This window comes from Limulus polyphemus, unplaced genomic scaffold (assembly GCF_000517525.1).
Source record: "Limulus polyphemus unplaced genomic scaffold, Limulus_polyphemus-2.1.2 Scaffold1491, whole genome shotgun sequence".
NCBI classification, from domain to species: domain Eukaryota; kingdom Metazoa; phylum Arthropoda; class Merostomata; order Xiphosura; family Limulidae; genus Limulus; species Limulus polyphemus.
The window spans coordinates 223,059-236,136 of NW_013667101.1; the positions used below are offsets into that span (position 1 = coordinate 223,059).

At 35.9% G+C, this 13,078-nt stretch overlaps 1 protein-coding gene across 1 annotated transcript in view; it reads right to left on the reverse strand.

Moving 5' to 3' along the window:
• LOC106463821 (ribosomal biogenesis protein LAS1L-like) overlaps window positions 1-13,078 on the reverse strand; it is a 105,608-nt gene that overhangs the window by 58,942 nt on the left and 33,588 nt on the right. Inside the window, exon 6 of the mRNA XM_022391430.1 lies at window positions 10,127-10,357. Within this exon, the coding sequence (XP_022247138.1) occupies window positions 10,127-10,357 (231 nt within the window). The remainder of the gene's footprint in view (window positions 1-10,126; window positions 10,358-13,078) is intronic.

Here is a 13,078-nt window from a genome sequence, read left to right on the forward strand (position 1 = left end):
CAACTCGACAGTGAACACAGAAACTGTAAAGGGGATCCTGCAAGCAACTACCAAGCCACAGGACACCATGGCAGAACCTACAGATTCACCCAGTTTTGAACCATCCGTGTAAATAGGAAGAGAAGAATGGCTCAAAAGATGTTTAGCAAAAAGAAGATGGTACTTCCACTCGGGAGTATCTGCTTTCTTCAGATAACTCAAGGAAATGTCACAGGCAGGGATGGTAATAAGCCATGGGGGAATGGGCTGATCATTGGGGACAGCAATGTCATCCAATGCCAAATCCAATTGAGCCAGTTGTGCCCGGATACGAAGGCCAAAGGGAGGAATAGCAGACTGTCTGTTCCAAAAGAGTGTGGCATACCGAGGAAGAAAGACAATCCTAGGTGGGATGCTGTGGTAAGGATCGAAGCTTGGTAGCATATTGTAAAGAAAGTTGTGAATGACGGAGGTGAAGAGGAGGTTCGTGGGACTCAGTGTACAAACTCTGGACTGGAGAAGTGCAAAAAGCCTCGGTGCAGAGCCAAAGCCCCAGATGGTGAATGGGGTCCAGCATCTTCAAGGCCGAGGTCCTGGCAGGACCATAGAACAAAGACCCACAGTCCAGTTTTGATCAAATCATGACACAAAAGATCCTGAGCATAGAATATCGATCCACTCCCCAAGAGCTGGAAGAGAGGACATGGAGGATGTACAGAGCCCTTGCACACTTGACACATAGCTGCTTGATGTGTGGAATGAAGCTAAGCTTACAGTCAAAGATAAGCCCCAAGATATTTGCCTCAGGGACCACACAAATAACTATATCGCCAAGACAGAACTCAGGATCAGGGTGGAGACCCCATTAGTGGCAAAAATGCATGCAAACGGTTTTGGAAAAAGAAAATGTCAAACCATTTGCAGTGGTCCATGTCAATAACCAATTGAGGGCAGTCTGAAGCTGCTGCTCAATAAACCTCATGTTTGACAACTGACACGAGATGTGGAAGTCATTAACATAAAACTCATTTGCAACCATCGGAGGAAGATTAGTAATGGCATTAATTTTAACACTAAAAAGTGTGAAACTCAAGACACAGTCCTGAGGGACTCCAAGTTCCTGTGGAAAGGAATGGGAAAGAGTTGAACCCACATGGACTTTGAATTGCCTGTTTAGTAAAAAAGTTTTGACTAAAAATGGGTAAATGGCCACGCAACCCATAGGAGTGGAGGTCCTGCAAAATTCCATACCTCCATGTAGTGTCATAAGCCTTCTCGAGATCAAAGAACACAGAAACAAGGTATTCTCTCTTGAGAAAGGCTTCCCTGATTGACGTTTCAAGTCGAATCAGATGGTCCATGGTGGAGCACTGTCAATGGAACCCACACTGAGTAGGCGAGAGGAGCATGTTTGATTCCAGGAACCAAACAAGACGAGCATTGACCATCCTCTCTAGAACCTTACAAAGACAACTAGTCAAAGTGATGGGACGATAATTAGAAGGAATCTTGGGATCCTTCCCAGGTTTATAGAAAGGAAGGACAATAGCCTGGCACCAAGCATCAGGAAAAACATGCTCCTGCCAGATCCAGTTAAAAATAACCAGAGGAATAGCAAGAGAGGCAGGAAAGAGATAGCACAGCATCTCATAATGAACATCATCAGGTCCAACTGATGTACTACCAGACCGATGAAGAGCAAGTTTGAGTTCCATCAGTGTAAAGGGGCAATTATAATCATAGAGATGATTGGTCCTAAAGGAAAGAGACAATCGCTCTGCCCGAGACTTGATGGCCAAGAAGGCAGGGGAAGAAACAGAAGTGCTAGAAGCACGAGAAAAACCTGTGGCCGAGAGCATCAGCAATGCTCTGGACATCATCAATTTCCTGGCCATTGGAGAGCAAGATGGAAAGGGGATGGGAAGCATACCTCCCAGTGACTTTCCGAATCTTGTCCCATACAGTTTTGGAACTGGTGGTAAAAGAGATGCTAGTAGAGAACTTAATCCAAGACTCCATTTGGCTTTGACGTCGAACCTGCCAAGCATGGGCACAGTCATTGCAACCACACAATCGTCTATTGATAACAGACAGACAAAGGCAGGATCAAGTTCAGAGAGAGAGGTGGAAGTTTGCCAGTCAGCCTGGTCCAGCTTCCACTGTGGCACCTGGGTCTGGTGGCATCGACCATGGCCAACCTCCCTCATAATAATAGGAAAATGATCAGTGCCCCGTGGGTCACTGTCGACCATCCAAGAAAAGTGAGTGAAAAGTGAAGGGGAGCAAATTGAGAGATCAATGGCAGTAAAAGATTGACTAGGTGCATGAAAATAAGTATATATTCCAGTATTGAAGAGAGAAAGGTTGTGATCTGAGAGCATACGCTCTATGGAACGACCCCTCCCATCAATATCAGCACCACCCCAGAGTGGGTTGTGTACATTAAAGTCTCCCAGAAGTAAAAAGGGAGATGACAATTGGTCAACAAAAGCATCAAGGTCTGATTGATCATAAGTCTCCCCAGGAGACAGGTAGAGAGAACAAACAGTGATGGTATGACCCAAGGAAACACTGATGGCTATGGCCTCCAAGGGTGCATCGAGGGACACAGATAAGGTGGGCTCACACTGGTCGACTAGCAGTGCCACCCCTCCATGCACTCGTCCATCACACAACCTGTCATTCCAGTATAAAGAAAACTGCCGAAAGGTGACTGTATTGCCAGGTTTCAGAAATGTTTCCTGTAAGGAGAGACACATGGGATGATAGGAGTCAATCAAGGCCTTAATGTAATCGAGATTACAATGAAAATCTTGACAGTTCTACTGTATCAAAGTGGCCATTTTTATGTAGGTGAAGAAGAACGGGGTGGAGAACCCTTCAGTTTACATACACCAGTCAGCTCTATTATCCATGGAGGGCAGAAGACGCCTCACATGGCGTGAAAAAGACTCAGATGGAGGCACAGAAAGGTCTGTCTGCACCCCACTGTAGCAGTGGAGCGTAGTGCAGTGGCATATGTCCAAGATGGAGTAGCAAACAATAGCTATCGAGCCTCAGGGTAAGAGATGTTATTAATAGTCTTGAAACACTGTACCTCTTTCTCCTCCACCCACTTAGGGCAAGACCTAAATTAAGAGGGGTGGGAACTACTACAATTAACACAGTGAGGGTCCAGTTTGCACTTGTAGGTGTCATAGTCCTTGCCACCACAATGAGCACACATCACAGAACCACGACAAGATGCCTTCGAATGATTGAACTCCTGACACTGGAAACATCTGAAAGGATTGGGAATATATGGCTGTACCTTACAGTTCAAATAACCTGCCTTGACAGCAGCAGGTGGAGGTGGCAATGTATACATCAAAATGAGAACTTTCGTAAGCAGTATAATTCTGTCTTTACGAGTGGAGATACATCACACTGCAGAAATTCCTTGGCTGGAGAAACCAGCAAAAAATCTCCGACTTGGGGATGTTCTTCAAATCCCTCTCAACAATAACTCCTCGTGAGAAATTAAAATTTATATGGGGGTAACCTCAATGGGTATATCCCCAATGGCCTTCCAATTCAAGATTAGTTCATTGTGTTTTGGTGTAGATGTTTCTATCAAGATGTCCCCAGAACGTAGCTTCTTTACTGACTTTGGAGAGCCAGCAAGCCCCTCTAATCCCTTCTGAATGAAAAAGGGAGACATTTGCCCTATAGGTTTATCTGACAAGGAATGCAATATCAGAAAACAAGGTACAGGAGCAAGATGAGGTGAAGATTGAAGATCAGAGTCTTCAAGGCGTGGTCGTTTACCAATGAGCGGAGTTTTCTATTTTATTGTTATTCGGATTTGGGGGATCCATAAGAAAAAGATTCAGTGCCCACTGACCTCATCCACCCTGTGGTCCTACAGCAATGCCAGGGTTTCATGACCACTATACCCAAACACCAGCATCAGACACAATGCCCACAACACCCGTTGAGAATGCCCAACACTGGTACTCAGTTGACCCTAGCCCAACAGGTCCAGCCAAGGCCACCCGTCAACAGGAATTCAAGGCCAAAGTGGTGTGTTGCAGTGCCCCAGACCCCACTCAACCACCAGGATCATCTCCTTCCCTTTACAGGTTGCCATGCATGGCAAACACATGGGTGGATGTTCAGATCCCAGAGGAGGTAAACTGAAAATACAGAACCTTCCCTAGGAGGTCCCCTCACCACATACAAGAATCCACCTCAAGGGGTTGAACCACAAACTTCTATACTATTAACAGAATACAAATTGCATCTACATGTCATACCTTTCAACAATTTGTTTTAATGTATCATTCAAGCCTATTTAGCATACCAGTTGCTACATTATAAAATTACCTTTGTGCCACTAATATATTTATTCATTAAGTAATGTACTTATTTGTACCATTACTTATATCAGACAAAACTATATGGTTAGGACACATCATCCTTTGAGTTACTGTTATCTGATAAAATTCTATGCATTAGAAGTGTGAAAACATGTCGTGAAATTAATCATATATTTGGTATATGCAAATGCTCAATACCTCAATTTCTTATACTACATATATTTTATTCAAAAATTTTTTAACTTTTCTACATTTCCAATTTTGAGCATGGTGAATCTAGTCAGAATGCTAAGTTATACGAGTTACAAGGACTTGTGTAAGGCAAATACTATACACATAAGGGTCGCCACACTTTTAGCAGGCAAGAATCCAGAATAATTCCTGATATTTTCCAAACAATTTCACAAATTTCAATAATATAAGTTATTTGTATAGAGTTAAGAGTGTGACTCATTGCAATATACATTTTTTTATATGTTAAGCACTATTCTTTCTATAAGAAAATTTAATATTTCAATCACCAATTTTCTAGCCCCCCCCCATCATTGTATGTTTTCATATGGTTTCTAGAAAATATCATCAATACTGTTCTTAGTGCATGCTCACTGACTGATAAGTTAACATTTTCTTTACCTAAAAATGTATTTCAGATAGATACCTCTATGTGGAACAAAAAGCTTTTACTCTGGGCCACTGAAGAGAAGATTTTTGTGTATGCCACATGCCTTGAATGGAAACTCCCACCACTACATGTACTAATATGGACTACATCAGTGTATGATATAATCATCATTAGACTAAAGCCCTCCACCAAATGTTACATTCTTTTCATGAATTAAACCATAGGAGCACTAGCATTGCAACAAAAACTCATTCTTGATGAGAAAGCAAAAGAAACACACAGGAACATGGAAGGAATACAGATCTAGAATCCCACACTGATAATATGTGAAAAGGCTAGTGTAGATGAAACAAAAAAAAATGAAAAATTAGAACTCCTTTCTGAAATTACAGTCGGAAAGGGAAAATCCACGGATCATGTCACCCACTAAAAGAAGATATCGTAGTAAGGTATCACTTGGAGGGAGACTGCATCCTTCTCCTGCAAGGAATACACTTTGTCCAATAAAGGTGCAAAAGCAAAAGGTACCACGAAAAGAACCTTCTGCATAGTGCCAAAATGATGCACAGAAGGGGATGGGGGTATAGAATATTGTTCAATCTGCCATTATGTCACAGGTGGTCAGCAAAGCAGGTAAGTGTAGAAGGACTAGGTCAATACACCAGGCTGTAAAGCAGATGTAGGAAGGAACCATCCTAAACTTGCATCCTGCGGAGAACCCAAGACCAACTTCGCTGTCATAGCCCTGGAAATGGCCTAGTTCTTAGTGTAACAGATGACCTGTACTACACTTCCAGGTAAACAATCCAGCCTATTTCCCAACAAGAGGTGCACCATCACAGTCTCATATCAGTGGGGTTATGCCAACCTGGGGGTAAAGTCTCCATAATGACCTCCCCAATGGATAGAAAGAATATGCATATGGAAGAAGTGTGAACTTAAAATAAATTTTTCTATAATATGCATAAGGTTGTGAGATAGTGCATTCTACTTTTTTGGTAATGTTTTTGTTTATTGTTCATTTATTATTCCTTCTATCATTTAATTTATCTATGAATATTTTGTTACATTGAAACATTAACTCATCTTTTAGCTGATCACATTTATTTTGAGTAAATGTGTATGTATTGCAAATAATAAAAAAAACATTTTATAAATGTAAAATGAAGTGGGGATGGCAGTGCCAAAATGAATGCAAACAAGAATATTGGGATGATACAGCTATACATAGATCATCCCTAAATTACTTTCAATATTAAAATTTAATGTTTAACTGTAAAATGCAGTCAGTCAAATTGACTGACATCATAGTGAGAATCTGTAATAATCAAAACATGATTTTTCTTGTACACAAGTCCTAGGCTTTTAGCTACACTACACTGATGCCTACCCTGGCAAGACCATGATATTATGAGGAAAAAAACTGCATACCAACAATTAGGAATATATGACTTCCATCTGAAGTAATATTAGTGTTAAGAACGCATTTTACAGTGTAACATTAACTTTTAATATTGAAAGTAAAGTAGGGATGATCTATGTATAACTGTATCATCCCTATATTCTTGTTTGTATTATTTTTGGCACTGACATCCTTACATCATTTTACATTTACAAAATGTTTTTTATTACTTGTTTTGTGATGTATTTTCTTCTGACTGTAACTTAGTGTATTCTATGAATGTGTGTAATAAAATTTAATATTATGTGTACTGATTTCTTTCTATACACCTTCACTTCTTACATAATATAAGGGTCGGCTCCCTAAAGACACTGGTTGTAGAGTGGACAAAGCACTGAGTATGCTAGTCATCTAATGTTCATCTATTATTGGCTGGTAATTCCTGTTTCACCCTGTAATTAGGTTTTTAAAGTAACACCAGATTTCTGTAAAAATGCTGACTTCAAGAGCTAATATATCATTGTTTATACTAAAATTACGATTTTTTACAGATTAATACTAGTTATTATGACTAAGCACTAGTGCACTACCCAGGAACACACAGAGTGGATTTGGGTTTAAACTGATGTTAGTGATAAAGTAGTTGTAGAGTTATCTCAACTGAAACAAAGAGAAGAAAGATGAACAATTTGGTGGGTTGGTCACTTTCTGGCTTTGTATCTAAGCAACAGTTTCTTGCCTTGTTGGGTAGAGAAACAAATGAAAGTGAGTGGTAATCATCTTTTAAAGTAAAATTCTGTGTCATCATAGATTTTTTTTTAGTGTGCATATTTGTATTATACTTATTGAGTACCTTGGCCATCTCTACATATAGTCTATGGACTCTATGATGAGACTGATTCCAGCTTCCCTAATGGTGACGTACAGATATTATTAATGTTGCAAAAGTTTATGTTAAATTTATGATCACATGAGACATACTCTCATGACCTATTGCAGTGAACAAATATCCTGTCATAAGCTTCATAAACTTAGTCACAAGATAGTTAGTGAATTATTGCTGCTTGTCACTCGATATTGTTATTACTATAGAAAAGTGATTTTGGAATAATGTGTTTTTGTTGTTTTTTGGAATTACGTTTTTCTTCTTCTGGTTCTTTTTTTTTTCCTGATTCCATTATTTTAAATAATTAATATTTATATTTTATTCTTCATTAACATTAGTATCCAGTCCTGGCCAGGCACGTATTTATTAACTATGTAAAAAATTATCCTCAGTTTGATTTTTATATAGTGTCACAAATTACCGATCAATCAAAAACTCAAGGTATCTGAGCTCCAGTGCAATCTTTGAACAGACTTGTAAAACTATGGTAATGATTGTATTCACAGATCCCACTTTAAGAATACATTTTGAAGAACTTGTTTTGAAGAAGGATTATACTATATGGACTTATACAAACTTATTTTACATAAGGAAAGCTTACATTTACATTATAAGGAACTTTTTTAACATGTCTACAGAATCATCAGTATTACCACTACTTAGCTTGTAAAAATTGATGTCCGTACCATCATCAGGATTACTATTACACATAACTGGCTGTGAGGAAGATGTTGCTGCTTTACACAAAGATTTGGATTATTTGACGAGTTGGGTAAACAAATGGCAGATGGCTTTTAATTATAATAAGCACAAGGTAATGCATGTGGGAGATCATAATTTGTTATGGAAGAAAATAGTTTTTGTGTTATAGTTAATCAGTCAGTCCCTTAGATTACTGAAGCAATGTGCTGTTGCTAGTAGCAAGGCAAATAACATTTTATAAGCCTAAAAGATATTACAATCTACATTTGGAGTTCAGTCTTGGGTGCATTACCTTAGGAAGGGCATTTAATTGCTGAAAAAGCTTCAGGAAAGGAATACTACAATGATACCTATCACAAGAAGGTTGTCATATGAAGGCAGATTATGATCTGTGAACTTGTTTTCTCTTTCAAAAAAGAAGAGTTAGAGGGGATCTGATTGAGGCATTTAAGATTGTTAAGGGAATTGACAGACTTGATGCACCATATTTGTTTTGTATTTAATGTTGATAATGGTAGGACTAGGGGACACAGATATAAATCTTGTCAGGGTAGAAGTCATCTTCAGCTAAGACAGTTTTATTTTTCTAACATTATGATTGGCTTGTGGAATGTTTTTGTTTGTTTTTTTCAGATGTAGTGGATGTAATTGATTTAAGTGAGTTTAAGGAAAGACTTGATAAATATTTGAATGATAAGGGCTGGCCTAGATGGACAATAAATCCCTTGTTGTCATTAAGTTATGTGTGTATAGAAAAGTTAATAACATCATCAGAGTTACTATTGCAAATAAACAGGTCCATAACATCATCACAAGCCTTTCAGCATAATCACAAATATATACAGGACAAATACAGAAATATATGTCATTAAAATATTGGAAGAATACAAGAATTTAAAGAAATTTTTGGGGAAATAAAGGACTATGTTAAACCAAAAATATTGCACATTATCATTAATACTTTGAGAAATACAAGTTACACCTTCTTGCTACCAGTGGTTACTCTTTAAGACTGTACATCATATATACTGACTTCATTCAAGGTCACTTTTCATATTGCTCCTTGTCTTGCACAAGTGGTAATAATAAGCTGATACTCATGTTATTTCAAGCTGTTAGCAAATCTCAGCATAAAGCACAGGTACTTCATTTCCTATGTGAAGTACACATCTACTTTGCAGACCCACTTAACTAGTATGTAAACATTAATGTGAGTAACACATCTCTGGCTTGAATCTGTACTTAAAACTACAAGTTATGTATGGCAAACTGGCTAACCAATGTACATCTAATAACAAATAAAATAATGCTGTAACACATATTCAGTCACTACTACATGACACATAAGTCCAAGTGAATTACAATTTCTATAATAGCTAACAAATATACAAACTTACATAATCTATAACCATGAAAATTTGCCCTACTAGAGTACAGCATACCAAACAAAGTGTAATATATTATCATGATTACAGTGTAGTCAAATATGATACATATAGTACCACATTTTCAAATTAATTAGTCATATTTTATTTTAAATAAACGTTTTCTCCTCCTTGATACTTGTGGCAAAGGATGCCAGCTGTTTTAGTAAATGGTGTTGTTGCAGAAATAACTTTTGACCACCATTTGACATGCAGCAGGGCTCATGAAAAAATTTGGTCAAAACCATGTTTTTACAAGCATATTCTACATCTCTGTTTCCATCATTGAGGAAAAAATCCTAATACTGAAGCAGTAATCATTTAATACTTTTTTTTTTTAACAGAAGATTTGCAGGATTTCTTCAGCTTGTGTGGAAATGTATGGCACCAGTCACACAGGAAGACGAGCATCCCAGAAACTTTAGAGATTGCCTAGGTTTAAGAGCACTGCAGGAACTCTAAAACTTACCAAAATTTCACTTATTTGCTCATGAAACTAGGATATATATACAAGCAAATATAATATGATTACTGAACTTATGAGATCATTAAAAATATTGAAAAATGTGATAAGGTGCAGCATTTTCACTTAAAAACAAATGTGGTTCAAATCAAAGGTGTTGGTTTACTTACTATAAAAATACAAGAGCTTTTAGGCTTAATATAGGAAATATGGGACATGAAAATATTTTACAAAAATTACAGGACACATGAAAGGTCTGAAAATCTGACATCAGTTTTATCACAACTCACCTCATACAAATGCTGCTGGTAGTGAAGAAGATTTTCATGGATTGCTGATTCAGGTTTACTAGAAGGTGGAAGAACAGTAAAATCTTCCAACGTCATACTTTCAAACTCCCAAAAGTATAGGCGAAGCCACTGAAGGGCAAAATCTGCTCCAGTTCGTAACATTTCCAAAGGTGGGGTCAAAGTATGACTTGCACAATGACGCAAATCTACAATCCAGTCTGGTATTCCAAACTATCCAATGAAAGGTATTAATTTTATTTGACAAATCCTTTATACTATAACTAAAATACACCATGACATGGTGATATATAATTTTATCAACAGCAACGTTTCAACTACTGTTTGTATCTAAGGAAGTACCAAGTACTATTTACATCTGAGGAAATAGCTTTCACACATCTTGTCCTCAATGACTACCTAAAGTTTTTATGGTATATCATAACTGTCTACCCATATTCCTTACTCATGAAAGTAGACACCAGAATATCATTTTTCTATCTAGCTTATTTTAAGTTTCATTTATCAGGAACTAGCTTGTTTACAGTAATCATCATAAGCCAAATTATATATGTAAATGTGTTCTTCTTTAATATAGGATTATTGTGTAAACTCAAAATAGACTGCACACTCATAATTAATTTATGCAAGATAGTCTCTTTAAAACACACATAGTTAATCAGAGATTATATAGCTTACCAACATTAACACCTACTCACATTGAATGTAAACCATTTAACATAATTACATATCAGGAATCCCAAGCCATCTGGTTTAAAGTTTTTAAAATAAAGCCCTTCCGTCTCCTCACTTATATTTTTACCAATTCTTTTCACCACTCTTTTAATATCATTAACAATTTATGAACCCATTCATTATGAAAGTTTTGAAAAAAAAAAGTAACTGATATCACCATTAAAACTGAAAAATTTAATTTTTAATGCATCTTCAAGATAATGTTTCACTGAAAATATTCATTGTGAATTTTACTAATTTTGATGCTCAATTTAATTGAAATTAATAAAAGTAATTACGATTCCAAAAATCCAAACCAATATTACTTAACAGAAAGGTAAATATGAGAACTTATAGTACACATTCACTAAACCTGAACTTACTAGAATAAACTCATAAAGGTTAGTTATTCTAAAGTAGCCATAAATATATTTCTTTTCAAGGTAAATGTCATTCTAAGATAACTGACACAGCTGAGTATGCCTAGATTAACATAAAATAAAGTGTAATTAGCCAACTTATTTAAACACTAAGTTTGAAATATTGGCTTAGAAAACATAAAGAAAAGAAAATTCTCAATATCTTCCTCTACAAGTCTATAATCTTGAACTAGTATCAATTTATTCATAACTGTAGAGGTAGCTAGTTTAAATATCTAAATATTTAGATATAAAAGCTTCCAATGACTTATTACAATTTATTACACAATTCTCTACCAGTAGCAGTTTTCCTGCAAATTAGTATACAATTTAGCATTCATAATATTCAAAATAATGTACAAACTCCAGAACTTGTGCTTTTGGACATTCACAATATTTTAAGCATTTGTTTTTACTGGAAAAAGCTATTTTCAATTTGTAAGAATGTATGGATATCCTGAATATGTGTTCCTATTCAAGTTTGAAAAAACACTCTTAATGTTACTAATCATTTTATTTTAAGTCTTGGTATGAATCCTCTATGGGGAATACTTTATTATTTAACCATTTCTAACATACAGTTTATCTTTATTCTAGGTCCTGCCATGAATCTCCTATGTGAGATACTTTATAACTGAACCATTTTTTAAAATACAGTTTATCTTTATGCTAGGTCCTGCCATGAATCTCCTATGGGGGATACTTTATAACTGAACCATTTTTTAAAATACAGTTTATCTTTATGCTAGGTCCTGCCATGAATCTCCTATGGGAGATACTTTATAACTGAACCATTTTTAAAATACAGTTTATCTTTATTCTAGGTCCTGCCATGAATCTTCTATGGGGGATACTTTATTAATGAACCATTTTTAAAATACAGTTTATCTTTATTCTAGGTCCTGCCATGAATCTTCTATGGGAAATACTTTATAACTGAACCATTTCTAACATACAGTTTATCTTTATTCTAGGTCCTGCCATGAATCTTCTATGGGGGATACTTTATTACTGAACCATTTCTAACATACAGTTTATCTTTATTCTAGGTCCTGCCATGAATCTTCTATGGGGGATACTTTATAACTGAACCATTTCTAACATACAGTTTATCTTTATGCTAGGTCCTGCCATGAATCTGCTATGGGAGATACTTTATTAATGAACCATTTTTAAAATACAATTTATCTTAAAGACTTCAATTCCATGAGATCAAATGCTGTAAGCAAAAATCATGAAATCTGTATCTCATATCCTCAGTATTATCTGTAGGTATCATGAAATTTGTGGAGAAAAGTTAAAAAAAACATTGTATAGTTTTATATTAAAATTGTTTTTGATAAATATGACTTCAACCCAATAGCTAACCAATTTACACCTACATACCAATAACGTTATCTATGTAACTGATATAACTAGTTTATTAAAATTTACTCATTGAGAAATTATTTCCCAATATAACATTACAAACTTTTATAATAATCTGATTACTGATCAGAAGTTATATAATTTTTGTTCATTGTATAAAAAATCCCTAAATACAAAGAATTTTTTTTTCAAATAATTTATCTTCAAATTAAGTCTCAATCACAGGCAACATGTAAAAGTATATACATATACATAGTATCTGTACTGTGTCACTATGCCTCAGCAATATGCAAGAATTTGATCATGAACTATGTAGAACAAAATGTAAAGTATAAATCATTTCAAGATCAAAAAATCTAATTAACATACAGTAACAGATATAATTATGGAAACACACAAGTGATTGCCACATATATATATATATATATATATA